This window comes from Pan troglodytes, chromosome 20, assembly GCF_028858775.2.
Source record: "Pan troglodytes isolate AG18354 chromosome 20, NHGRI_mPanTro3-v2.0_pri, whole genome shotgun sequence".
Classification (NCBI taxonomy): domain Eukaryota; kingdom Metazoa; phylum Chordata; class Mammalia; order Primates; family Hominidae; genus Pan; species Pan troglodytes.
The window spans coordinates 21,767,356-21,794,024 of NC_072418.2; the positions used below are offsets into that span (position 1 = coordinate 21,767,356).

Here is a 26,669-nt window from a genome sequence, read left to right on the forward strand (position 1 = left end):
CTCCTGCTCCTGGCTCTTCTTTGGCTCTGACCCCCCCATCTTCCCCCATGAACCCCCAAACAGGGTTGAAGTGCTTTTGACACATTTGTGATAAAAGTTCTGAATAAAAGTCTTGAATAAAGAAGTTTTTAAATGCAATTGTTATTTGAATTAATACATACCACAATTTTCCAGAAAACACCAGCTGTCCACAAGGGTTTACAGTGAAAAGTAGGTGAACAGTTCCCTCTGCAGGGGGCCTCCTGTGACCATTTTCTCTTGTCTCCTCCCACAGAGATTCTGTGCATACACTCATCCCTTTCAGGATATATGTGGCCACCCACAAAGGCAGGAGGGGCCGTCTCTGTGCAGCCAGCACAGCCCAAAGTCTCATGGGCTTGAACATGGCCTTCCTTCCCAAGAGCCCTGCACTCTGGGGCTGGCTGAGGCTTCAGGCCTGAACGTCAGTCACCATCTGCAGGGGCAGCCACCAGAGGGTCTCCAGTGGCAATCCTGGCTCACTTCACCTGCAGCCCATTGGCCAGAGCAACTTGGAGGACCCACCACCAGGCCAGAAGTGGGAGCCTCTGCGTGCCCAGAGAGGAGGGGCGGCTGGGCCAGCACAGGCCTGGTGCTCTTGTTGGGGTGCGAGTAGGAACAAGTTCCACTGCGCTGACCCCCCACTGCTCTCCAATCTGCTCACGTGCAACAGGATTTCTTTTGAGTTGGTCTCCGTTGTGCACATTGTTTAGCAGCTGTGCGGTTTTCTCCTAGAGGATCCCCAGGATGAAATTTACCAGGGTGGGTGTGGTGGCTCATGCCTGTAATCCCAGCACTTTGGAGACTGAGGCAGGTGGCTTGCTTGAGCCTAGGAGTTTGAGACCAGCCTATGCAACACAGTAAGACCCCCCATCTCTACAAAAAAATAGAAAAATTAGGCCGGATGCAGTGGCTCACGCCTTTAATCCCATCACTTTGGGAGGCCAGGGTAGGTGGATCACTTGAGGTCAGGAGTTCAAGACCAGCCTGGCCAACATGCTGAAACCCCCATCTCTATTAAAAGTACAAAAATCCTAGCTACTCAGGAGGCTGAGGCAGGAGAATTGCTTGAACCTGGGAGGCAGAGGTTGCAGTGAGCCACTGCACTCCAGCCTGAGTGACTGAGCAAGTCTCCGTCTCAAAAAAAAAATTTTTTTTTAATTAGCCAGTCTTGGAGGTGCGTGCCTGTAGTCCCAGCTACTCAGAAATTCACACCTCCCTTATGTTACCAAACCAGGCTCGTTCTGCCCAGCAGTAGGCCAACAGAGATGACAGGTTTTGCAGCAAAGAGTTTATTCACGAGGCAGCCGAGTGAGGAGACAGGAGAACAGATCTCAAATCCGCCTCCCTGAAGATGGGATTTTAGGAATATTTAAGGGATAGAGGAGCAAGGTGGTCAGAGACGTGGGGAAAAGTGGGGCAGTCGGGGAACCGTGCATGCGTAGTCAAGCTTCATGGCTTTTCCATAGGATGTGTGTTCACAAAATGACATTGTTATCATGATCTGAGGGTGGAGTGTTTGGCCCTCTAACGTCAAAGGTCACCACCTAAATATACACAGGCCAAGGTGAATGTTCGGCTCTCAGCCCATTTGGATTGGACAAGAACTGATCCTGTTCCTGAAGAACAACTTAAGCAACCATTACCGTGGTGGCCCATACATAGAGATACTATCTATAAGGAAACTAGTGGGAGTTTTTTTGTTTGTTTGGGTTTTTTTGTTTTGTTTTGTTTCTTTGTTTTTGAGACGGAGTGTTGCTCTTTTTGCCCAGGCTGGAGTGCAATGGCATGATCTCGGCTTACTGCAACCTCCACCTCCCTGGTTCAAGCGATTCTCCTGCCTCAGCCTCCTAAGTAGCTGGGACTACAAGCGCCCGCCACCACACCCGGCTAATTTTTTGTATTTTTAGCAGAGACGGGGTTTAACCATGTTGGCCAGGCTGGTCTCAAACTCCTGACCTCAGGTGATTCACTCGCCTCAGCCTCCCAAAGTGCTGGGATTACAGGCTTGAGCCACCGCGCCCAGCCTATTTTTCTGTCTTTCTTTTCTTTTTTTTTTTTTTTTTGAGACAGGGTCTCACTCTATTGCCCAGGCTGGAGTGCAGTGACACTACCATGGCTCACTGCAGCCTCCAACTCCTGGGCTCAAGCCATCCTCCCACCTCAGCCCCCCTAGGAGCTGGGACTACAGGTACATGCCACCACGCCTGGCTACTTTTTGTATTTTTTGTAGAGATGGGGCCTCACCATATTTCTCAGGCTGGTCTCTAACACCTGGCTCAAGTGATCTGCCTGTCTTGGCCTCCCAAAGTGCTGGGATGACAGGCGTGAGCCACCACACCTGGCCTGGGAGTTTAGCTATATATTGTTTAGCTGAGTGACTTTTAACACTATGGGGTTTATAATCAACTAAAAACAAGTGAGGTAAGTTAAGATTGGTAGGTCTAATCAGGTGAGCCCTCAGTTCCCCTTATGGATGGGCAATTGTTAGGTATTGCCATGACAATGTGATAGCAATTTGGTGGGGGCTGCTGAACTCATCTGCACCCCGCCTCTGACATCCAGCCCAGATTTCTGATCTAAGTTCCACGTTTCACACCAGCCCCTGAACCTTGGTCAACCCCTCCCCTCTCCCACCCACCACTGTGGCATCTCCTAACAGTATAGAGGTGAGCCCGTGGACCTGTCTAGACTAGTGACAGTGAAGAAGATGTTTGCTAGCTGCGTCCAAGAAGAGCTTCAGGAGTCCTCTTTTTTTTGAGATGGAGTCTTGCTCTGTTGCCCAGGCTGGAGTGCAGTGGCGCGATCTCGGCTCACTGCAAGCTCCACCTCCCAGGTTCAAGTGATTCTCCTGCCTCAGCCTCACAAGTAGCTGGGATTACAGGTGCCCGCCACCACGCCCAGCTAATTTTTATATTTTTAGTAGAGACGGGGTTTCACCATGTTGGCCAGGCTGGTCTTGAACTCCCGACCTCAGATGATCTGAACGCTTCGGCCTCCCAAAGTGCTGGGATTACAGATGTGAGCCACCACACCCGGCCACCAAATGCTTTTTGCTATAAACAATTCCGCGCAGCCTAGGAGTGTCCTGAAGAAACACAACATGGTACCCCAGGTGCAACCGGCGGCTGATGACTGAAGGTAGGTGTGTAAGTAGCTTAACCCATGCCCGGACGTGGGATCATCCTGAGATAATTGCTCTACCCTGCCCCCCTAAGGCCCACAGCAGGACTGAGCCTGGTTGCCCACAGTGTCACCTGCTCATTGGTGCCCCCTGCAGGGCATCTTCCCTCCTCGTCTCAGCTCTCACCCGCCATGGGGGCTGCCTGGGGACACCTCCCAGGTAAACCACTAGCTCTGAGTCCTTTTGGGGTCATCTTTGGGGGAAACCTATCCAAAAAGGAATAGGAATGCCAGGTATTCCTGCAAATAGATCATATAGATTTATACCACATACTCACCCATATTTGATCTTCCATAATCTGACAAGTAAAAAATGGTATCTCAGCCGGGTGCGTGCGGTGGCTCATGCCTTTAATCTCAGCACTTTGGGAGGCCGAGGCAGGCAGATCACTTGAGGTCAAGGGTTCGAGACAGCCTGGCCAATATGGTGAAACCCCGTCTGTACTAAAAATACAAAAATTAGCCGAGAATAGTGCTAGGCGCCTGTAATCCCAGCTACTCGAGAGGGTGAGACAGGAGAGTCTCTTGAACTCGGGAGGCGGAGGTTGCAGTGAGCCGAGATTGCACCACTGCACTCCAGCCTGGGTGACAGAGCAAGACTCCGTCTCAAAAAAAAAAAACAAACAAAAAAAACATAGGTATCTTACCTGGTTGGTTGGCTGGTTGTTTTTTGTTTGTTTGTTTGTTTTTTGTTTTGTTTTGTTTTTTGAGACGGAGTTTCGCTCTTGCTGCCCAGGCTGGAGCGCAATGGTGCAATCTCAGCTCACTGCAACCTCCGCCTCCTGGGTTCAAGTGATTCTCCTGCCTCAGCCTCCCGAGTAGGTGGGATCACAGGGCATGTACCACTATGCCTGGCTAATTTCGTATTTTTAGTAGAGACGGAGTTTCTCCATTTTGGTCAGCCTGGTCTCAAACTCTCGACCTCAGGTGATCCACCCACCTCGGCCTCCCAAAGTGCTGGGATTACAGGTGTGAGCCACCGCGCCTGGCCTAGTTGACTTTTTTTTCCTCCAGTCTAGCTTAGAGCTCTTTCAAGAATAGCTCATTTGCAGGCTGGGTGCAGTGGCTCACGCCTGTTATCCCAGCACTTTGGGAGGCCGAGGCAGTTGGATCACTTGAGCTCACGAGTTCAAGACCAGCCTGTGCAGCATGGTGAAACCTTGTCTCTACAAAAAATACCGGGCATGGTGGCACGTGCCTGTAATCCCCACTACTCAGGAGGCTGAGGTGGGAGGATGGCTTGAGTCTGGGAGGTGGAGGTTGCAGTGAGTCGAGATGGCACCACTGCATCCCAGCATGGGTGATAGAACCAGACCCTGTCGCAAAACAGCAACAACAACAACAACAAAAACCAGTTAATTTATGGCCAGGCATGGTGGCTCACACCTGTAATCCCAGTTCTTTGGAAAGCTGAGGCAGGAGGATCACTTGAGACCTGGAGTTTGTCTCTATAAATAATTTTTTTTTGGTGGGACAGGGTTCTCATTCTGTCACCCAGGCTAGGGTACAGTGGCACAATCACATCTCACTGCAGCCTCAACCTCCCAGGGTCAAGTGATTCTCCCACCTCAACCTCCCGAGTAGCTGCGACTACAGGCGTGGGCCACTATGCCTGGCTAATTTTTTATATTTTGTAGAGACGGGGTCTTGCTATGTCACCCAGGCTGATGAACTCCTGGGCTCAAGAGATCTGCCCACCTCCACTTCTCAAACTGCTGGGATTACAGGCGTGAGCCACTGCACCCAGCCCTCTACAAATAATTTTAAAAATTACTTTAATATTTTAAAAGTTGAAGATTATATTTTGTTTTATCTATGAGTTTTATTTCCCCTTTTTATTTTGTTTCAGCTTGTCTGGAAATGGTATATTCCGTTTCTTCACCCATAGGGCTTCACAACATCAGCACTGCTGACATTTGGCGCTGATAATCCTCTGGGGTGAGGCCATCCTGGGCACCACACGGTGTTAAGCAGCATCCCTGGCCTCCATTCTTCAGACACCAAGAGCAACACCTCCACCCCTTGTGGTGACAACTAAAAAATGTCTCCAGACATCCACATGTGTTCCTTTGGAGCAGAACCACCCCGTCCTGTGAGAGGCACGGATATGGTGGTTACAATGGATACATCAACAAAAATTTAAATGTTTGGCTGGGTGCAGTGGCTCAGGCCTGTAATCCCAGCACTTTGGGAGGCCGAGGCAGGTGAATCACTTGAAGCCAGGAGTTCGAGACCAGCCTGGCCAACATGGTGAAACCCATCTCTATTAAAAATACACACACACTGCCGGGTGCGGTGGCTCACGCCTGTAATCCCAGCATGTTGGGAGGCCAAGGAGGGCGGATCATGAGGTCAGGAGATCGAGACCATCCTGGCTAACACAGTGAAACCCCGTCTCTACTAAAAATACAAAAAATTAGCCGGGTGTTGTGGCGGGCGCCTGTAGTCCCAGCTACTTGGGAGGCTGAGGCAGGAGAATGGCGTGAACCCGGGAGGCGGAGCTTACAGTGAGCCGAGATCGCGCCACTGCACTTCAGCCTGGGCGACAGAGCGAGACTCCATCTCAAAAAAAAAAAAAAAAAAAAAACTACACACACACACAAAAATTAAAATATTTATCTTCCCTCTGAGCCACACACAAAGACCTCAACCACCCCCTTCTATCTTTCCTATTTTTATTTATTTATTTATTTTGAGACAGAGTCTCGCTCTGTCACCCACGCTGGAGTGCAATGGCGCGATCTTGGCTCACTGCAACCTCTGCCTCTGGGGTTCAAGCGATTCTCCTGCCTCAGCCTCCTGAGTGGCTGGGATTACAGGCACCTGCCACCACACCTGGCTGATTTTTGTATTTTTAGTAGGGATGGGGTTTCACCATGTTGGCCAGGCTGGTCTCAAACTCTTGACCTCGTGATCCACCGACTCGGCCTCCCAAAGTGCTGGGATTACAGATGTGAGCCACCATACCCAGCCTGATGAAAATTTTAAAAAAGAAAATTTTTAAACCGTTCTAAGTCAGGGAACTGTCTGTATACATCTTACTTATACAAAAAGGTTACATATGCACCTTACATTGTTTTTGTTTTTGTTTTGAGATGGAGTCTCACTCTGTCACCCAGACTGGAGTGCAATGGCATGATCTTGGCTCACTGCAACCTCTGCCTCCCGGGTTCAAGCGATTCTCCTGTCTCAGCCTCCCGAGAGGCTGGGATTACAAGTGTGCGCCACCACGCTTGGCTAATTTTTTTTGTATTTTAGTAGAGACAGGGTTTCACCATGTTGGCCAGGCTGGTCTTGAACTCCTGACCTCAGGTGATTGGCCTGCCTCGGCCTCCCAAAGTGTTGGGTTACAGGCATGAGCCACGGCACCCAGCCTGCACCTTACATTGTAACACACATGTGCACACACCCTGGAGTCACAGCTACAGGACAATTTCAGAGTCCATGACGGCCCCACATCCCTTCCCTGGGTCACCAAGGCCTCAATATGCCCCTCCCCCCTCCCTGTGTGTGATCTCTATACAAGTCACCTGCATACCTGTAGCAGACGCTGGCATCACTGTGGGCTCCCCGCCCTCCCATTCCTCAAACTGGTTTTCCTCTAAGGTTTCCCTGCCCATCTAACCTTCTCCTGGCACTCCCTCATGGTGCATTTCTCTCACCTGCCCGTCCATCCCAGGCCACCTGCCCTCTCAGCTGGGACTCCAACTTCCCCTGATTTCTGGTCTCTTCCATCCTTCTTTTGGACTTTTCCTGGGACACTTGCATTTCTTCTTTTTCCTCTTTTTTTTTTTTTTTTTTGAGACAGAGTTTCACTCTGTCACCCAGGCTGGAGTGTGATGCGATCTCGGCTCACTGCAGCCTCCACCTCTCAGGTTCAAGCGACTCTTCTGGCTCATCCTTCTCAGTAGCTGGAACTACATGCATGCGCCACCATGCCTAATTTTTGTTATTTTAGTAAAGACTGGGTTTCACCATGCGTTGACCAGGCTGGTCTCAAACTGCTGGCCTCAAGTGATCTGCCCGCCTTGGCTTCCCAAAGTGCTGGGATTTGGGATTACGGGCGTGAGCCGCCGAGCCTGGCCTCCTTCTTGCTCTCCTTTCTCCTCCCAGACCTTTGCTCCCCTCTCAGTCCTGCTCCTCTCTCCCTCCCGCGCAGCCCCCACCCTGCACCCGGGCAGGTGCCACAGGGACGTGCAAGGCAGCTACCACCCTGCACACGCCCGAGTCCCAAACCACTCAGACCCTGTTTGTAAAAATCGGCGTGCTCCTTTATTTGTTCAGAAGAGCAGCCAGCATCACCCTCGCCACTCAAACCTGGCACATACGCTTCGGAGACAATGGCCTCGGGACCCTCATGCTGCTGGGCCCAGGAGAGACAGTTCTGAGGCAGAAACTCGGCGTCCAAGGGGGGCCGCGGGTCAGGCACTGCGGTGAAGGGAACGCCGGGGAGTCCGGCCCCACCTTGCAGCTGGGGACACGGGGGCGCAAACAGAGGGGGCAGGCTAGTGTCCCGCTGCCCCAGGACCAGACCTCAGGGCCCCAGGAGGGTCTGCAGGCAGCTAGGAGCCTGCCAAGTGCTGGTGGAAGTAGAGGCCGAAAAGGCTGGCGAGCAGCTGGCAGGCAGCCGTCCACCAGATGAGGTAGGCCAGGACGCCACGGAGGAAGAGGGGAGTAAGCAGGCCGCCCAGGGCCCCGGCAATCCGCGCTGCAGTCTGCTGGACTTCGTCCCCCCCAGAGCCGATGGGGGCAGCGCTGGCTGAGGATGGGTCGGGGGATAGTAGAGGAGCTGGGCCCAGGCCCCAGGAATAGCCTCCTAGGAGAAGAGGATGAAGCGAGGTATGGGTGGAAAAATGGGGGGGGTGGCGAGGGACAGGGCTGGCATGGGGGGCCAGGCCCATTCCTCCAGACACTCTCACCCCTGTCTCAGACTCCATCTCCTGCCCAGTCTCCACCCCCTCAGGCGCTGCCCCCTGTCCAAGGCAAACCCTACCCCAGGCCCCACCTCCTGCTCAGATCCTGCCTCACTACATGCCCTGCCCCCTCCCCAGGCCCCGCCTCCTGCCAAGACGCAACCCCTCCCCAGGCTCCACCTCCTAAGGCAAACGCCATCCCAAACTCCACCTCCTGCTCAGACCCTGCCTCACCACAGTCCCCGCCCCCTACCCAGGCCCCGCCTCCTGCTCAGATTGCACCCATCCCCAGGCTCCACCTCCTGTCCAAGGCAAGCCCCACTCCAGGCTCCGCTTCCTGCTCAGACCCTGCCTTACCACAGTCTCCGCCCCCTGCCTAGGCCCCGCCTCTCCCCCCCCACCGCGGCCCCCGCCAGAGTCCACCTCCACTCTGTTTTATCTTCCAGCTCCGCCCCTCCTCCACCCCCACACCGCGGCATCTCACCCAGCGTCTTGAGCAGAAGTGTGCAGTTGAGGGTGAGGATGAGCGGCGTCAGGTACTGCAAGCTCACCACGGTCACATAGCAGTAGACTCGGACCACCTGTGGGCAGGTAGCAGGGGTGGCTGCAGCAGGAGGCCTTCTGGTTTGGGACGACTCCACGCCCAAAGGACCAGGAACCCCACCCTGAGCCCCAAGTTCCCTCTGGCCTAGGTCATCGGGGCGTCCATACCCTCTGCTGGATTTCACGGGCTTCGATGCGGCCAGCCTCCCTTCGCAGCTGCTCCACCCGGGCCTTGGCCAGGCACAGGTAGGCCTGCAGGTGGGGCCGGGTCACCGCCAGCCGCAGCAGGCACAGCACCACCAGCAACCAGAGGCGCCCAGAGTCGAAGGCAGAATCGGACAGCCTGTGCGGAGAGGGCCGGGGGCAAGGGACTAAGAAGGTCGCCCCCGACCCCTCAGGATCTTCCCCAGGCTCCTCCCTGAATCTCAGAGGCAGGGGCACCCAGGGGAGCCCCAGCTACCTCCTAGCCCCACCCAATACGCACAGGGAGAAATGCGTCTGCCCAAACGGCGGCTGGTGCAGGAAGTCCCGTGCAATGGGCTTTGTCCAGAGCCACAGGATGAACAGGGGAGACAGGAAGCTGGTGTGCAGGAGGAACCTGGGGGGTGAGGGCAGGAGAGAGTGAGGCCTGGGTACCCCCTCTCCTCGAGTCTCTCCCTTAAGCTCCCTAGTCCCCCCACCCACCAAGCGACCCACTTAACTGCAGCATGGGTCTGTCCTCCGACATGGTCAGTGCGTCCCGGTGGGTCTGGGCCAGCCGCAGGCCTGGGAAGGTGAGGAAGGCACCCAGCACAGAGCCCACCACTGCCAGTCCCACGCGGATAGCCAGCTTGGCCACAGGAAGCCTAGGAGAACACCAGGTCACGAGCCTGCCTGGGGGACCCTGGGAGGGTCCCAGCCTGCCCTTGCCTCCCTCCCCCATTCCCAGGACTCACGCCCAGTCCCAGCCCTGCTTCTTCAGAAGTGGCTCTAAGTTCTGGGTCATGCTGGCCAGACCTGGGGATGATAAGAAGAGGACCGAGTAGAGTGAATTCCTAGGGTCTCTAAGGCCACTCTGTTCCCTAACCCCCCATCCCTCAGGCATCCGTTTGCTTCCCAAGTAGGAATGAACAAGGGTCTGCCAGGCCCTGAGCCGGGCACAAGGACAATTTTGTGCTCTAGTTACACAGTACTTTTTACAAGAAACAAGATCGGAGTGGTGGTTCACGCCTGTAATCCCAGCACTTTGGGAGGCTGAGGCAGACGGATCATCTGAGATCAGGAGTTTCAGACCAGCCTGGCCAATGCAGTGAAACCCCGTCTCTACTAAAAATACAAAAATTAGCCAGGTGTGGTGGCAGGTGCCTGTAATCCCAGCTACTTGAGAGGCTGAGGCAGGAGAATCGCTTGAACATGGGGAGCGGAGGTTGCAGTGAGCTGAGACCGCACCATTGCACTCCAGCCTTGGGGACAAGAGTGAAACTCAGTCTCAAAGAAAACGAAACAGAATGCACCAGGCAGACACTCCTGATTGGGCTGGGAACATTCAGGGGTATCTGTTGAGCCTGAGTCCCTAGGTTATAGAAGGAATCTAGAGGGGGATGAAGGACTCCTGCAGGAGAAAACCAAAGTCCTCCTGGAGGAAGGAATCCTCAATTCAGGACCCAAGATTTTTCAAAAACTAAGAGCAGGGCTGGGTGCAGTGGCTTGCACCTGTAAGTCTCAGCACTTTGGGAGGCCAAGGCGGGTGGATCGTTTGAGCTCACAAGTTTGAGACCAGCCTGGACAACATGGCAAACCCCCCCCCCCCATCTCTATAAAAAATACAAAACCAGGGGTGGTGGTACACGCCTATAGTCCCAGCTACTGTGAAGGCTGAGGTGGGAAGGATGGGTTGAGCCCAGGATGTGGAAGTTGCAGTGAGCTGAGATCATGCCACTGCACTCCAGCACAGAGCAACACCTTGTCAAAAAAAAAAAAAAAAAAAGGAGCAAATTCATATGAGCTCACAGGCAAAATCACCAAATGCATAAGGAAACAAATCACCATAAAGGAGAGTTAACAGAAAAACAACAGTCAAGTTTAGGCCTCAAAGACTTCAGAAATTGGTGCTGTCAATTATGTGTCAAATGACTAAGGAAATGAAAGCTGTAATCACAGAACAAGTGACATGAGAATTCCTTCAGATGACTGGGTAGAGTTGCAAAGGAACCAAATTAAACTCTTCCAAAGGAAAACTGTAAGTATTGAAATAATAGGTTGTTAAACAGCATATTAGGAACAGCCAAAGGAGGAACTGATGAACTGGAAGACAGATCTGAAGAAATCACTCAGATTCCAACTCAGAAAAACAAGTAGGTGAGAAATATGAAGAGAGGCTAAGAGATAAGGAAGACAGAACAGAGAGCCCAATGCAAATCAAATCAGAGCCCCAGAGGGAGGGAAGAGAAGGAATGAAGAATAAAAGGAATTACTGGAAGAGAATGGTTGAGAAGTTTGCAGAATGAAAGACAGACACAAAGTATATCAAACCATGTAAATAAAAAGAAATCCATACCTAGACATAATGGAGTGAAACTGCAGAACACCAAAAACAAAAAAATTACAAAGCAGCCAGGGAGTTAAGACAGATCACCTACAAAGGAACAACAATTAGGCTGACAGCCAATGTCAACTGCAACAACAGAAAAGGAACAAGTAGAAAGCAAAAAAGTAAGATGGTAGAAACAAAGTCAAATATGTCAGTAATCACAATAAATGTAAGTAGACTAAACTTTAAAGTTAAATGACAAAGACTGTCAGACTACATTGAAAATATCCAGCTACATGTTTTTTAAAGGATGACATACCTTGACATAAAGTCACTGGAAGACTGAAAGTAAAGGGATGTTAAAAAGATACAGCAAATACTAATCAAAAGAAAGCAAGCTAGAAAGGCTATACTACTACCAGCCAAACTAGACTAAGAAGTAGTATTAGAATAGGCCAGGCGCGGTGGCTCACACCTGTAATCCCAGCACTTTGGGAGGCCAAGACGGGCAGATCACAAAGTCAGGAGTTCGAGACGAGCCTGGCCAACATGGTGAAACCCTGGCTCTACTAAAAATCCAAAAAATAGCTGGGCATGGTGGCGGGTAATACCAGCTACTTGGGAGGCTGTGGCAGGAGAATCGCTTGAACCCAGGAGGTGGAGGTTGCAGTGAGCCAAGATTGCGCCACTGCACTCCAGCCTGGCCAACGAGAGCAAAACTCTGTCTCAAAAAAAAAAAAAAGTAGTATTAGAAGACAGAAGGGTTCCATACATCATGATAAAATGGCTGATTCACCAGGAAAATGTAACAGTTCTAAATCTGTGAATAGAACTAATCTGTGAATTGTGAATAGGCTGCAAAATATATAAAGAAAACACTGACAGAATTGATAGGGAAATTGAGAGCTCTCTTGTCCCAGAGGGAGATTAACTTCTGCTGACTGATAAGTCACAGACAAAAGGTTAGGCAAGATGGAGATTTGAATTTATTAAACTCGTAGAGCCAGGGAATATGTCCTTCAATTAGAACATGTGAAAAAAGGCAAAACAACAAAAACAGAATATGTCCTTCAAGAAAACAAGGAATAGTCACAAAATGTGATCACATTCCAGGCCATAGGGCAAATCTTACCAAATTTTAAAGAAATTATTTCAAATAGACCATCTGTGCAATTGAGCTAGAAATAAATATGTATTTTTTAAAGATCTATGTTTGAAAAATTTAAAAATATTTAATAATCCATAGGTCAAAGCATAGCAAGACCCCATCTCTACAGAAATCAGAAGGGAAATGTTAAAACACCCCAAACAGAATAATAAAAAATATCAGTCAAAACTTGGGTAAACTGCCAGGTGTAGGTGTGATGGCTCACACCTGTAATCCCAGCACTTTGAGAGGCCGAGGTGGGTGGATCACCTGAGGTTAGGAGTTTGAGACCAGCCTGGCCAACATGGTAAAACCCCGTCTCTACTAAAAATACAAAAATTAGCCAGGCGTGGTGGCGTGCACCTGTAATCCCAGCTACTCAGGAGGCTGAGGCAGAAGAATTGCTTGAACCCAGGAGGCAGAGGTTGTAGTGAGCTGAGATTGCACAGTTGCACTCCAGCCTGGGTGACAAGAGCAAAACTCCATCTCAAAACAAAAACAAAAACAAAAAAAAACTTAGGTGAACAAAAGTGAGACCTGGTAAAATATATATAGCATTAAATGCTATATATGCTATAAAATTAGAAAAGATTGGAAATTTATGAGCCAAGTAGCTAACTGAGAAATTGGAAACAAGAAAAGGAGGTACGCCAGTACTGTTCTAAAATCCAGAGGTCCTAGCCACACCAAAGGGGAAGGATCAGACAGAACAAAAGAAAACCAAAGAATCTGCAATTCAATAAAAATATAATTCTTTAGCAAGGTTAGTCCATGGAGACACTCAAATTTGACCCCTATATGATAACACAAAAATTAATGTCACTGTCCATCAGCGACAGTGAGTAGTTTAGGAGCTTATATGAAATGTAAAAGTTGAAATATTTTATTTATTGATTTTTAAGATGGAGTCTTGCTCTTGTTGCCCAGGCTAGAGTGCAATGGCGTGATTTCGGCTCACTGCAACCTCTGCCTCTGGGGTTCAAGCGATTCTCCTGCCTCAGCCTCCCGAGTAGCTGGGATTACAGGTGCATGCCACCTCGCCCAGCTTTTTTTTTTTTTTTTTTTTAGACAGAGTCTCGCTCTGTTGCCCAGGCTGGAGTGCAGTGGCGCGATCTTGGCTCACTGCAAGCTCCACCTCCCGGGTTCACGCCATTCTCCTGCCTCAGCCTCCCGAGTAGCTGGGACTACAGGCGCCCGCCACCACGCCTGGCTAATTTTTTGTATTTTTAGTAGAGACGGGGTTTCACGGTGTTAGCCAGAATGGTCTCGATCTGCCGACCTCGTGATGTGCCCGTCTCGGCCTCCCAAAGTGCTGGGATTACAGGCATGAGCCACCGCCCCTGGCCAGTCATTCTATATTTTCTTCTAAAATATTTCAGCCAGGCGTGGTGGCAAGCGCCTGTAATCCCAGCACTTTGGGAGGCTGAGGCAGGTGGATTGCCTGAGGTCTGGAGTTCAAGACCAGCCTGGTCAACATGGTGAAACCCCATCTGTAGTAAAAAATACAAAAAGTAGGCCGGGCGCGGTGGCTCACGCCTGTAATCCCAGCACTTTGGGAGGCTGAGGTGGGTGGATTGCCTGAGGTCTGGAGTTCAAGACCAGCCTGGTCAACATAGTGAAACCCCATCTCTAGTAAAAAATACTAGAGATCGCCCACTGCACTCCAGCCTGGGGGAAAGAGCGAGACTCTGTCTCAAAAAAAAAAAAAAAAAAAAGACAATGTAGAATGACTTTCTGATTTTAGGGAAGGATATTTTTCAAGACAAATATCAACTAAAATAATCAACTTCCATTCATCAAGACACTAGAGGTGACACTTACAACTACATTTGACGACTCAGCAAAGAAAGTGTGATGCATGTATGCAGACGGAAAATAATGCAAATAGTGGTCAAATGAAAACAAAAGAAGTATTGGCAATGAAGCGGATAAATTTGGAACACTTGTGCACTGCTGCTGGGAATATAAAATATAAAATGGGCTGGGCACAGTGTTGCACGCCAGTAATCCCAGCACTTTGGAAGGCCGAGGCTGGCGATTGCTTGAGTTCAAGAGTTCAAGACTAGCCTGGGCAACATGGCAAAATCTGTCTCTATTAAAAACACAAAAATTATCTGGGTGTAGCCAGATGTGGTGGCTCACACCTGTAATCTCAGCACTTTGGGAGGCCAAGATGGGCAGGATCACCTGAGGTCAGGAGTTAAAGACCAGCCTGGCCAACATGGCAAAACCCCATCTCTACTAAAAATGCAAAAATTAGCCAGGTGTGGTGGCGCACACCTGTAATCCCAGCTACTTGGGAGGCTGAGGCAAGAGAATCACTTGAGCCTGGAAGGTGGAGGTTGCAGTGAGCCAAGATCATGCCACTGTACTCTAGCCTGGGTGACAGAGGGAGACTGTCTCAAAAAATAAAAATAAAAATAAAAAAAAGCTGGGTGTGGTGGTGGGAGCCTGTAGTCCCAGCTACTTGGGAGCCTGAGGCATGAGAATCACTTGAATCTGGGAGGCAAAGGTTGCAGTGAGTGGAGATCACGCCACCACTGCACTCCAGCCAGGGCAACAGAATGAGACTCTGTCTCAAAAATAAAATAAAATGGTTCAGCTGCTGTATAAAACAATATGGCAGTCCCTCAAAAAATTAAAAGTAGAATTATCATATAATCCAGCAGTTCTACTTCTGGATATATACTCTCCAAAACTGAAAATGGGGTCTCAAAGAGATACCTGTACACTCAGGTTCACAGCGGTATTAGTCAAAAAGCCAAAAGTTGGGAACAACCCAAGCATTCATCTGTGGATGAATAAACAAAATGTGTTCCACCCAGACAATGAAATAGTGTTCAGTCTTTTTTTTTTTTTTTTTTTTGAGATGGAGTCTTGCTCTTTCACCCAGGCCGGAGTGCAGTGGCGCTATCTAAGCTCACTGCAAGCACCGCCTCCTGGGTTCACACCATTCTCCTCCCTCGGCCTCCCGAGTAGCTGGGACTACAGGCACCCGCCACCACACCTGGCTAATTTTTTGTATTTTTTTTAGTAGAGACGGAGTTTCACCATGTTAGCCAGGATGGTCTCGATCTCCTGACCTCGTGATCCACCCGCCTTGGCCTCCCAAAATGCTGGGATTACAGGCGTGAGCCACCGCGCCTGGCAGTGTTCAGTCTTAAAAATGGAATTCTGGCTGGGCCCAGTGGCTCACACCTGTCATCCCAGCACTTTGGGAGGCGGAGGTGAGAGGACTGCTCGAGGCCAGGAGTTTGAGACCAGCCTGAGAAGCATAGCAAGACCCCATCTCTACAGAAAAAAAAAAAAAATTAAAAATTAGCCAGGTGTGGTGGCATGTGCCTGTGGTCCCAGCTACTTGGAAGGCTGAGGTGGGAGGATCACTTGAGCCTGGAGATCAAGGCTGCAGTGAGTTGTGATTGCACCACTGCACTCCAGCCTCGGTGACAGAGTGAGATCCTGTCTCAAAAAAAGAAAAAAAAATTCTAACACCTGCTACAACATGGATATGCCTTGAGGACATTGTGCTAACTGAAATGAGCACGTCACAAAAGGACAAATACTGTATGATGCCACTTATATGAGGAACCCAGAGTGGTCACATTCACAGAGACAGGACGTAAAATGGTGGGTGTCAGGGGCTGCAGAAGGAGGAACAGGGAGTTAGTGTTTGATGGGCTGGAGTTTCAGTTTTGCAAGAGCAAAGAGTTGTGGAGATGGACGGTGGTGATGGTTGCACGACATCTAAATAGACTTTTTTTTTTGAGATGGACTCTTGCTCTGTTGCCCAGGCTGGAGTGCAGTGGCGCGATCTCAGCTCACTGCAAGCTCCGCCTACCAGGTTCACGCCATTCTCCTGCCTCAGCCTCCCAAGTAGCTGGGACTATAGGCGTGCGCCATCAGCCTGGCTAATTTTTTGTATTTTTAGTAGAGACAGGGTTTCACCATGTTAGCCAGGATTGTCTTGATCTCCTGACCTTGTGATCCGCCTGCCTTGGCCTCCCAAAGTGCTGGGATTACACATGTGAGCCACCACACCTGGCCTACATTTTTTTTTTTTTTTTTTTTTTTGAGACGGAGTTTCACTCTTGTTGCTCAGGCTGGAGCACAATGGCTCGATCTTGGCTCACCACAACCTCCGCTTCCTGGGTTCAAGCAATTCTCCTGCCTCAGCCATCCAAGTAGGTGGGATTACAGGCATGTGTCACCACGCCTGACTAATTTTGTATTTTTAGTAGAGACAGGGTTTCTCCATGTTGATCAGGCTGGTCTTGAACTCCCGACCTCAGGTGATCTGCTTGCCTGAGCCTCCCAAAGTGCTGGGATTACAGGCATGAGCCACCATGCTCGGCCATCTAAATATACTTAATGCCACTGAGCTGCACATTTAAAAATGGTTAAGATGGTGAATTTTATGTTTTGTCTATTTTACCACAATGAAAAAAAATTCAAAGAGAAAAAAGATACAAAGATGGGCAACAATGTGAACAGGTATTTCACAAAAATTTCACAGAAGAGACATGAATCATGAATAAACAGGAAAAGGTTCTCAACTTCCCTGGTAATCAGAGAAATGCATGTTAAGGCCACAGAGGGCATCATTCCATGTGACGAGGGCTAGGTTGGCAAAAATCAAGCCCTATCCATGGATCTTGATTCATTTAAACCTCACTGCCGCCCCCTTGGGAGATTGGTGCAGTCACTACCCCACCTACTTATTATTTGAGGGGTAGGTTTGCAGGTACTCATATGATTATTTTGCTTTATAATTGACATATACATCTTCTTTGTATATATCAAACATATATAATTTTAAAAACTGAAAGGCAGGGAGAATTGGAGAAGGTAAAACTCAAGCAGTCAGCAGGGTCATGTGGGCCATGGTGAGGGCTATGGTCTTTCTCCTAAGACCAGGGGAGTGTGGTGCCAGGCAGAGAAGTGATGAGGTCCAAATTATATGTTAAAAGGATCATTTAAGAGGCCAGGCACGGTGGCTCACACCTGTAATAACAACAATTTGGGAGGCTGAGGTGGGCAGATTGCTTGAGCTCAGGAGTGTGAGACCAGCCTGGGCAACATAGTGAGACCCTGTTTCACTAAAAATAAATAAATAAATAATTTTTTAAAATAATGAAAAAAGAGGCCACACACAGTGGCTCATACCTGTAATCCCAGCACTTGGGGAGGCTGAGGTGGGTGGATCACCTGAGGTCAGGAGTTTGAGACCAGCCTGGCCAACATGGTGAAACCCCATCTTTACTAAAAATACAAAAATTAGCCAGGCGTGGTGGTGCACACCCATAATCCCAGCTTGGGAGGCTGAGGCAGGAGAATCACTTGAATGCAGGAGGCAGAGGTTGCAGTGAGCCAAGATCGTGCCACTGAACTCCTGCCTGGGTGACAAAAGTGAAACTCCATCTCAAAAAAAAAGAAAAAAAAAAGAGCTATAGCCATGAGTGTCCATCAGAGACAGTGAGAGAGGGAATGTCCTGTCTTCCCCAAAGCCCAACAAGGTTCAGGAGCTGAGATGGTCACTAATGGGGACTGCCTTCACCCCAGGAGCCCACTCCTTTGCCTACTCGTGCTGGACACGGAGCCAGTTAAACCATCTTGGTCAGATTACATGAGGGAGTGACAGCTGCGGTGGCCCCACGTTGGGGGCTGCACTTACCAGGCTCCAGGCCCAGCTCGAGGGTCTCCTCCCGCACCACTTGCACCAGCATGGCCAGCAGCAGGAAGAGGAAGGCAAAGGTGAGGCAGACAGAGCGCTCACCCCCCTCCTCGGCGCTGAAGTACAGCCGTGTCACTGTCAGGAACATCTTGCTGGAGGCTGGAGCTAAGGAGGCCTCAGGTGCCACTGCCCCACTCTGCCCATTTCACCACACCCCGTCTGGGACCCCACAACTCCAGGGAACAAGCACTGCTGCACAAATAGGCCTTGGGGATGACCTAGAGGAGTTCGGTTTTGGGGTGCTGGATCTCAGATCAGGATGTGGGCTGGGGGTTCCTGTTGAGTGGGAGATGGCCTCATCAGGCCACCGTGTCTGTACAGCCTCCCGCCCTGGGTGACCCTGCCTCTTTCACCCACCTCACCTACTTCACATCCCTTGGAAAAGCAATCAGATATAGAAGGGCTTCATCTCCAATCTGCCGTCAAAATGCAGCATGGGGGCCAGACACGGTGGCTCATGCCTGTAATCCCAGCACTTTGGGAGGCCAAGGCAGGAGGATCACTTGAGCCCAGGAGTTCAAGACCAGCCTGGGTAACATAGTGAGACCCCCATCTCTACAAAAAATAATTAAAAATTAGCTGGGCATGGTGGTAGCCCCTGTGGTCCCAGCTACTGGGGAGCCTGAGGTGGGAGGATCGCTTGAGCCCAGGAGTTTGAAGCTGCAGTGAGCCCTGATTGCACCACTGCACTCCAGCCTGCACGACAGAGGGATATCTTGTCTCAAACAACAACAACAGGCCAGGCGCAGTGGCTCATGCCTGTAATCCCAGCACTTTGGGAGGCTGAGACAGGTAGATCACCTGAGGTCAGGAGTTTGAGACCAGCCCTGACCAACATGGTGAAACCCAGTCTCTACTAAAAATACAAAAATTAGTCAGGCATGGTGGCGCATGCCTGTAATCCCAGCTACTTGGGAGGCTGAGGCAGGAGAATCACTTGAACCCGGGAGACAGAGGTTGTAGTGAGCCTAAATCACGCCACTGCACTCCAGCCTGGGCAACAAGAGTAAAACTCCATCTCAAAAAACAAAACAAAACAAAAAACAAAAAAGCATGGGAATCTGGGGAACCAGTGGATTTTGAGACAGGTTTCCCACTCCAAAAGTCACAGGAGTAGCATTCTTTCTGTGCTTCCTCAGACTTGGGTCCCCAAAGTCATGTATTTGCTCTCTTTGGGAGGCCAAGGCAGGAGAATCACTTGAAGCCAGTCAGGACCAGCCTAGGCAACAAAGCAAGATCCTGTCTCAACAACAACAACAAATATATATACATGTACATACACACACACACACACAATTTTTTGGGAGGATGGAGTTTCGCTCTTGTCACCCAGGCTGGAGTGCAATAGCATGATCTTGGCTCACTGCAACCTCCACCTCCCGAGTTCAAGCAATTCTCCTGCCTCAGGCTCCTGAGTAGCTGGGATTACAGGTATGCACCACCACCCCCCGCTAATTTTTGTACTTTTAGTAGAGAAGGGGTTTCTCAATGTTGGTCAGGCTGGTCTTGAACTCCTGACCTCAGATGATCCACCTGCCTCGGCCTCCCAAAGTGCTGGGATTACAGGCATGAGCCACCGCGCCTGGCTAATTTTTGTATTTTTAGTAGAGACAGGGTTTCACCATGTTGGCCAGGCTGGTCTTGAACTCCAGACCTCAGGTGATCCGCCTGCCTCAGCCTCCCAAAGTGCTGGGATTACAAGCATGAGCCACCATGCCTGGAGTATATATTTTTTAAAATTTTGCCAAGGGACCATATCTTTCTTGGCCCTGATTGTGGACTGGCCTGGTGATTTCCTTAAACAAGGAGAATGTGGTAGAAAGAATAGGGATGGGGTGGGTGACTTTGGGCAAGGCATTCCCTCCTGCCTCCTGGCATTTCTACTGCCACCAAAGGGCATGACCATGTGGAGTGGAGATGAACCGACCTGCTGAGCCCAGCCCAGTCTGTCCACCCACAGAGCTGGAGCACATAAAATGTCTGCTTCATGTCACTAAGCTTGGGGAAGTTTGTGGCACAGCAGGTGAAAACTGCCACACCAGTTTAGGGGAGCCAGGGAAGCTCAGGTCCTGCTCCCACCCGCCCCACTGGCAGGGAGCAGAGAGGAAGGATACATGGAGAAGGTCACCGTGAGCAGGCACCAGAACACAGCGATGTTAGTCTCCTTGGCTGGTCCCAGCATGTAGTAGTAGGCCTCTGTGAAGAGGTACACGCCGCCCGAGTACACAGCAAAGTCCACAAACCACTGGTACTCCAGGAAGAAGCGCAGGACTGTGGGGGGCACTCTGCTCAGCCCTGGGGCCCAGCTCGCTCCCCTCCTAATAGAACATTCTTCCTTCAAATCCTCCCCACCCCCATGAGGGTGTGGAGACCTTCAGGGCTGAGGGAGTAGAGTTTAGGGATGGGACTGGGCTATTACCCAGGGCATCCACGGTCGTGAGGGGGCAGGTCTCCAGCTGGAACGGGGCATCTCGGGGCACAGACAGTGGCTTCTCCTCACTAAGGCCATTGGCCCACCTGGGAGGATGGTGACAAGCAAGAGGGACGGTGAGCACGCATTCCACTGGGGTCAGCCACCCTCAGAGCTCAGAGCAGCTGGCCTGGAGACCATCTCTTTCCACAACCTTGGCTCCTCTGCACACTGGGATATGGGGATCCCCCCCACCCACCCACAGGACTGGCTAGAGCAAACTGCCAGGAAACAGATGCTAACTTGACAGTGACCATCTCCTTGGACTAGGGTCTCCCGGTTCACCTGTGCCCAGATCAGCGCCTGGAAGTATGGGTGGGCCGGTCCTGTGTCCCTGAGCCCAGAGTCCCCTGAGCAGGGGTGAGGCCGTTCCTGGGGAGGAGCCACCCTCCCAAGGCTGGGGCTGGGGCCCAGCTCACTCACCGCTCTTTCCTGCCTCTGGGCCTCGGCTTCCCCGCCAGGGCCCGAAGCTCCTCCTCAGACGGGTGCTTGTATCGGAACAAACTGAGAGCAAGGACGGGCAGTCAGGGAAGCCCAGGCATGGGGTTGGGAGGTTGAGGCAGTGAACCCCAAATCCAGGGATTCTAGTTAGAGGGTAGCCTAGGCCAGGGGAACACTGGGAGGTAGGTGAGGGTACAGCATGGGGAAATTCTGGGGAAATCGTGAGACCAACAGATCTAGGCTGAGTGGGCTCGGGGGGCTTGGATACCCCTGAATCTGCTGGCTAACTCTCCTGGGGAAGCCAGTGTGTGCAACTTTTCTTTTCTTTTTCATTTTCTTTTTGAGACAGAGTCTCCCTCTGTCACCCAGACTGGAGTGCAGTGGCATGATCTTGGCTCACTGCAACCTCCACTTCCCCGGTTAAAGTGATTCTCCTGCCTCAGCCTCCCGAGGAGCTGGGACTACAGGCATGCGCCACCATGCCCAGCTAATTTTTGTATTTTTACTAGAGACAGGGTTTCACTATGTTGGCCAGGCTGGTCTCAAACTCCTGACCTCAAGTGATCCACCCGCCCCAGCCTCCCAAAGGGCTGGGATTACAGGTGTGAGCCACCTCGCCCGGCCTTTGTTTTTTGTTTTTGAGAGAAGGCCTTGGTCTGTCGCTCAGGCTGGAGTACAGTGGCACCATCTCAGCTCACTGCAGATTTGACTTTCTGGGCTCAAACGATCCTCCTGCCTCAGATTCCTGATTAGCTGGGATCACAGGCGTGAGCCACCATACCTGGCTAATTTTTAAAATATTTTGTAGAGACAGGGTCTTGCCATGTTGCCCAGGCTGGTCTCAAACTCCTGGGTCAAGTGATCCTCCCACCTTGGCTTCCCCCAGTGTTGGGATTATGGGCCTGAGCTATCATCTCTGACGTGTTTTTTTTTTTTTTTTGCCTTTGTTTTTGTCACATACATTTTTCTCAGGAGAGAATTCAGTTGCCACCAGATTCTCAGAAAGCATCAGAGACCCACGCAAGGACAAAAACCAGAGCGGGCGAGCTCTAGCAGATGCAGGGGTGGAAGGAAGGCTGGGTTACAGGGAGGCAGGAAGAGTGAGGGACGTGGGGAGTGTGGTGATGGTTCCACCCATGTGTACACCTGTCAAAACTAGTCCAACTGTGTACTTCAAATATATACAGTTTGTGTCAGGCATGGGAACTCACGCCTGTAATCCCAGCACTTTGGGAGGCCAAAGTGGTAGGATCGCTTGAGCCTAGGAGTTTGAGACCAGCCTGGGCAACTTAGCAAGACCCCATCTCTATTAAAAATTTAAAAATTGTCTGGGCATGGTGGCGCACACCTGTAGTCCCAGCTACTCAGGAGATTGAGGCAGGAGGGTCACTTGAGCCCAGGAGGTTGAGGTTGCAGTGAGCTATGATCAGGTCACTGCACTCCAGACTGGGTAACAGAGTGAGACCCTGTCTCTAAAAAGAAAAAGAAAAAACAAATATATGCAGTTTGTTGTACTTCAATTACACCTCAACAACGTTTTTCCCCCCACCACCCACCAACCAAAATCAAGGCTGTGCAATTTGTGAGGCGGGGCGTGGGGAGCCAGAAGGGGGCGTGACTCCACGGGCCCCTCCCACCGCCGGGGCGGGGCTCACCTGCCGTTACAGAGCAGCCAGCGCGCGAAGGAGCAGTGTGGCGCCAGCCTGTGCATGAGGGTGGCAGTGAGCAGGGTCACCACCAGCTGTACTCCGAGGACCGCCTGGGGGGAGGGGACATGACTGGCAGCACCTGCCAGAGGGTCACAAGTTCCCTCCCTCCCTAGGAACCCAGGCTATTTATAGAGAAGTCAGGCTGGATGGGGGAAGGGCGAGCCTCTTAGGCTCTAGCGGCTTCTTAGGGGAGAGTCCTGGGGTGAGTCTGGACTCACCTAGCATGGCCCTGCCCTCCCACGTCAGAGATCAACACCCACCCTCACCACCTAGCGGGAGTGTAGGGCAGTGGAGACCATGGGATTTGCCTCCCGCCTCCGCTATGGATTCAGGTATAATATTAATTTCCCGGAGTCTCAGTTTTCTCATCTGGAAATGGGTGCTTCCTATGTAGTCTCCTGTATTCCTCACCACCACCTTCCAGCCCCTAACCACGAGCCCGCCACACTCAGTGAAAGCGGCTCCCACCGCCTTCTGCACCCCGCACTCTCACCTAGGGAGCCACTGCGTCTCGGTTGAGCTTCTAGCTTTCTCCTTCACCTGGTAGCTCCTTCCCCTAAGTGTCTCCCACCTTAAGTGATCCCTGATGGTTCCATCACCCTCCTCCCTCTCCTTCCCTTTGTAATTAACCTCCTTGAAAGGGCGTCTATGCTCCTGGCCACCTCCTGTTTTGGTGTGAAGACCTACATGTCTGAGTGGGGTGAGCTTATTTATTTTTATTTATTTATTTATTTATTTATTTGGCAGGGGAGTGGTGGGGAGAACAGGGTCTTGCTCTGTCACCCAGGCTGGAGTGCAGTGGCATGCTGGGGTGCTCACTGCAGCCTCAACCTCCCAGGCTCAAGTGATTCTCCCACATCAGCCTCCCTAGTAGCTGGGATTACAGGCACTCGCCACCATACCCAACTAATTTTTGTCTATTTTGTAGAGACAGGGTTTCTCCATGTTGCCAGGCTGGTCTTGAACTCCTAGGCTCAAGCAATCCTCCTGCCTTGGCCTCCCAAATGGTTGGGATTATAGGCGTGAGCCACTGTGTCTGGCCTATTTTTATTTTTATTTTTAGAGATGGGGTCTTGCTATGTTGTCCAGGCTGGTCTCAAACTCCTGGGCTCAAGTGATCCTCCCACCTCAACCTACCGAGTAGTTAGGACTACAGTCATGTGCCAACACACCCAGCTATGGCTTTTTTTTTTTTTTTAATTAGGAATTTTCTCGCCCAGTTCTTAATTCAGAACACATTTTCATATACTTATTTTTAAACGTTTTAGAAGAATCAGTCTGTGGTGAAGCTGGGTTTTCCTGCTTGAATGTAGTAAATACCCATTTGCTGCCAGTAATTACGTAATTATGTAAAATTATGTGCTCAGGAGAGCTGTCTACTAGTGTTCTGGTATTATCATCAAAATGAAATAAAGTTTATTTAATAGTAAAATTAATTATGAAAATAATCCTTTAATCAGGCATAAATAAGCTAAATTTAGTCGGAAAAACCCTAATGTGATGGGTACCGGGCCTAGCACGGTAATTCAAAATGACTGCTGAGGCCAGGTGCGGTGGCTCGTGCCTGTAATCCCAGCATGTTGGGAGGCTGAGGCGGGCTGATCACTTGAGGTCAGGAGTTTGAGACGAGCCTGGCCAACATGATGAAACCTTGTCTCTACTAAAAATACAAAAATTAGCCAGACATGGTGGTGGGCGCCTGTAATCCCAGCTACTTGGGAGGCTGAGGCAGCAGAATTGCTTGAACCTGGGAGGCAGAGGTTGCAGTGAGCCGAGATTGTGCCACTGCACTCCAGCCTGGGCAACAGAGTGGGACTCTGTCTCAAAACAAAATAATAATAATAATAAAATAAAAATACATAAAATAACAGACTAATAGGACATTTTCTCTGTACCTGTGACTTGTAAACTGAGACCAGAAATCTTTTTTCAGTAATGAGGTTGGTGGCGGCATCTTTCTCATCTCTAAGTCCTCATTGCTCGCCCTCCCCGGGACCCTAGTGCAGACTGGCTGGCTGGCACTTAGGGACCATGAGTGCCAGCCCATGGGCCCCTGCAAGCCAGTGGGTCAGGGCTGTTGAAGCCCCACCCTTCCCCTAGGACCCTGCCCTCCCACCCCCTAGTCTGTTTTTCTCCTCTCTCTCCGACCTCTCTCCTGTGACCTGCCAGGGTTTTAACCACCCAATCAGCCAGCCCATCAAAACCTCAGCACGGTGACACCTCCAGCCCAGACCTCTCTGCTGAGCTCAACCAGTAGCCTCCTCCAGGCTCTCCTGGGAGATCCTAGCACTCACCCATCATCCCATACCCTTCCAGGTGGTTCAGGCCCTTCCTAGTCTCACAGTCAGCCCCCAACTTGGTTCTGCACCCTGCAGGCATAGCTAGAGACCATCCCTCCACCTCCCCACAGCTCAGCTCTCTCCTCAGCCCTCCCTGCACCCAACCACTGGAGTCTCAGAGGTCTTCCTGGACCTTTGGGCTCTTCATCAATGACCCCCCCCCCAAACCCCCCAAGGGAAAAGGTGGTGGAGGGGTGCATCTCTCCACCTAAGGCTCCCAGAGGTCTGTCCAGGGATGTTCTGATGGCCCTGCCCTCCACCCAGCCTCCTGTCTCAGGGTCAGGGCTCTGCAGACATCTGCAAGGATTTTCTGGAGTCTTCCATCAGCTCCTTCTTTTCCCTTCACTGGATTTAGGATTCTCGAACTCAAGAACCCTGATAAAATCAATGCAGCCTCCCTCCTCATTCCCGGGAGCCTGTGCCTTCATCTCCTACAGCGTCCTGCACCTCCGCCTGGGACGACGCCCCACTTTCAATAATTCCGGCCATCAGTGCCCTTCCTTCAGGGCCATCTCCAGCGCCCCTCCTCGGGGATGGTCCCAGGCAGAGACCCTCCAGTTCCACGTCCCTCTCTCTGCCCAGGCCGGTCCCGTCAGGGTTGTGGGAGTCCCCCATCTCCCTGCACCAGCCTGACCCCCAGGGGCTGGGCTAAGTTTTAAGAACACACCCAATGGGTTGGACCCAGAGCCCCGTGAGACCTGAAGGTTCCAACTTTCCTGTCTCCCACTCTGAGAACCTTGCCCGCCCTGAGGCCAACCAGACCTCCTGAGTCCACCTCCCACGGCCTCCCCTGCCCGTTCCACACACCCCGATATAGCAGGGACCCCCGATGGATCCTGTCAGCGCGGCCCCCACGCTCCTGCAGGACCCCCGTCCCCAGAGTGGACCCCCAACAGGACCCCACACCGCCTTAACCAGGTTCCAAATGTGCTGGGGTCCCCAGTCCCCTCTGTGGGACCACGACCCCTCAAAAGGATCCCAGACCCCTAAAAGGTCTCGAGGGCAGAATTCCCAGAACGCTTAGGGGCTTCTAGTCCCCCTGGGTACAACTCCCGCCGACTCCCTCGGAGGTCCTGTAGCGAGAGCAGGGCTCCCAGAGAGGGACACACGGCCTTCAGCGTGCCCCCGAATCCCTCAGAGCCTCCAATCCCCAAGAAGAAACCCCAATCCATTCCCTCAGTGTCTCCCTGGACCCCTTCGGCTGGACCTCGGCTCTGCAGAACCCCCCACTTCGCGGGACGCTCGCTCACCATGACGCGTGCGAGAACGCGGTGCACTCACCCACCGGCCTAGGGCTCCGGGCACTCTGCGGAAACTCGACCAATTAGAGCCCGACTCTGGTCTGACGAGCATCCCGTCCGACCAATCAGTATGTTCTGAGCCGGCAAATCACCAGGGACGAGGAGGCCGCTCGCGTTGCATGCCGGAAATTGTAGTTCAGATACGCTGGTTCGGCTCGATCAAAGTCAAGATTGTGTCTGGGAGGCCTGCGTGGCCGACCTCTCTTAAGGCTTAGTTTTCTCTTTCCTACACTTATCTCAAAGGTTTGCAGCGAAAGCATTTATTCCCACCTAAGGGACGTTTCTGAGAGTAGAACTCCCTCCCCCCCATCAAGAACATTCAATGGCTCCCACTTAGTAGACGAAGTACTTAGTACTCCTAAGTA

General features: G+C 51.3%; 1 protein-coding gene across 4 annotated transcripts; it reads right to left on the minus strand.

Moving 5' to 3' along the window:
• Nucleotides 1-7,450: 7,450 nt before the first annotated feature.
• TMEM161A (transmembrane protein 161A) lies at nucleotides 7,451-26,371 on the minus strand. Of its 4 annotated transcripts, none has more exons than XM_016935561.2 (12): nucleotides 26,254-26,371; nucleotides 22,611-22,743; nucleotides 20,938-21,018; nucleotides 20,464-20,561; nucleotides 20,159-20,315; nucleotides 17,985-18,136; nucleotides 9,593-9,653; nucleotides 9,359-9,502; nucleotides 9,142-9,255; nucleotides 8,826-9,000; nucleotides 8,599-8,695; nucleotides 7,451-8,017 (listed from the first exon to the last, which is right to left on the minus strand). In XM_016935561.2, the coding sequence occupies exons 1-12, from the start codon at nucleotides 26,354-26,356 to the stop codon at nucleotides 7,764-7,766; spliced, it is 1,569 nt and encodes a 522-aa protein (XP_016791050.2). In that variant the 5' UTR covers nucleotides 26,357-26,371; the 3' UTR covers nucleotides 7,451-7,763. The 4 variants fall into 4 exon arrangements, with proteins under 4 accessions (XP_016791050.2, XP_512520.4, XP_016791051.2 ...); XM_512520.8 differs by having other exon boundaries at nucleotides 22,611-22,714; nucleotides 26,254-26,347; XM_016935562.2 differs by lacking the exon at nucleotides 20,938-21,018.
• Nucleotides 26,372-26,669: the final 298 nt, after the last annotated feature.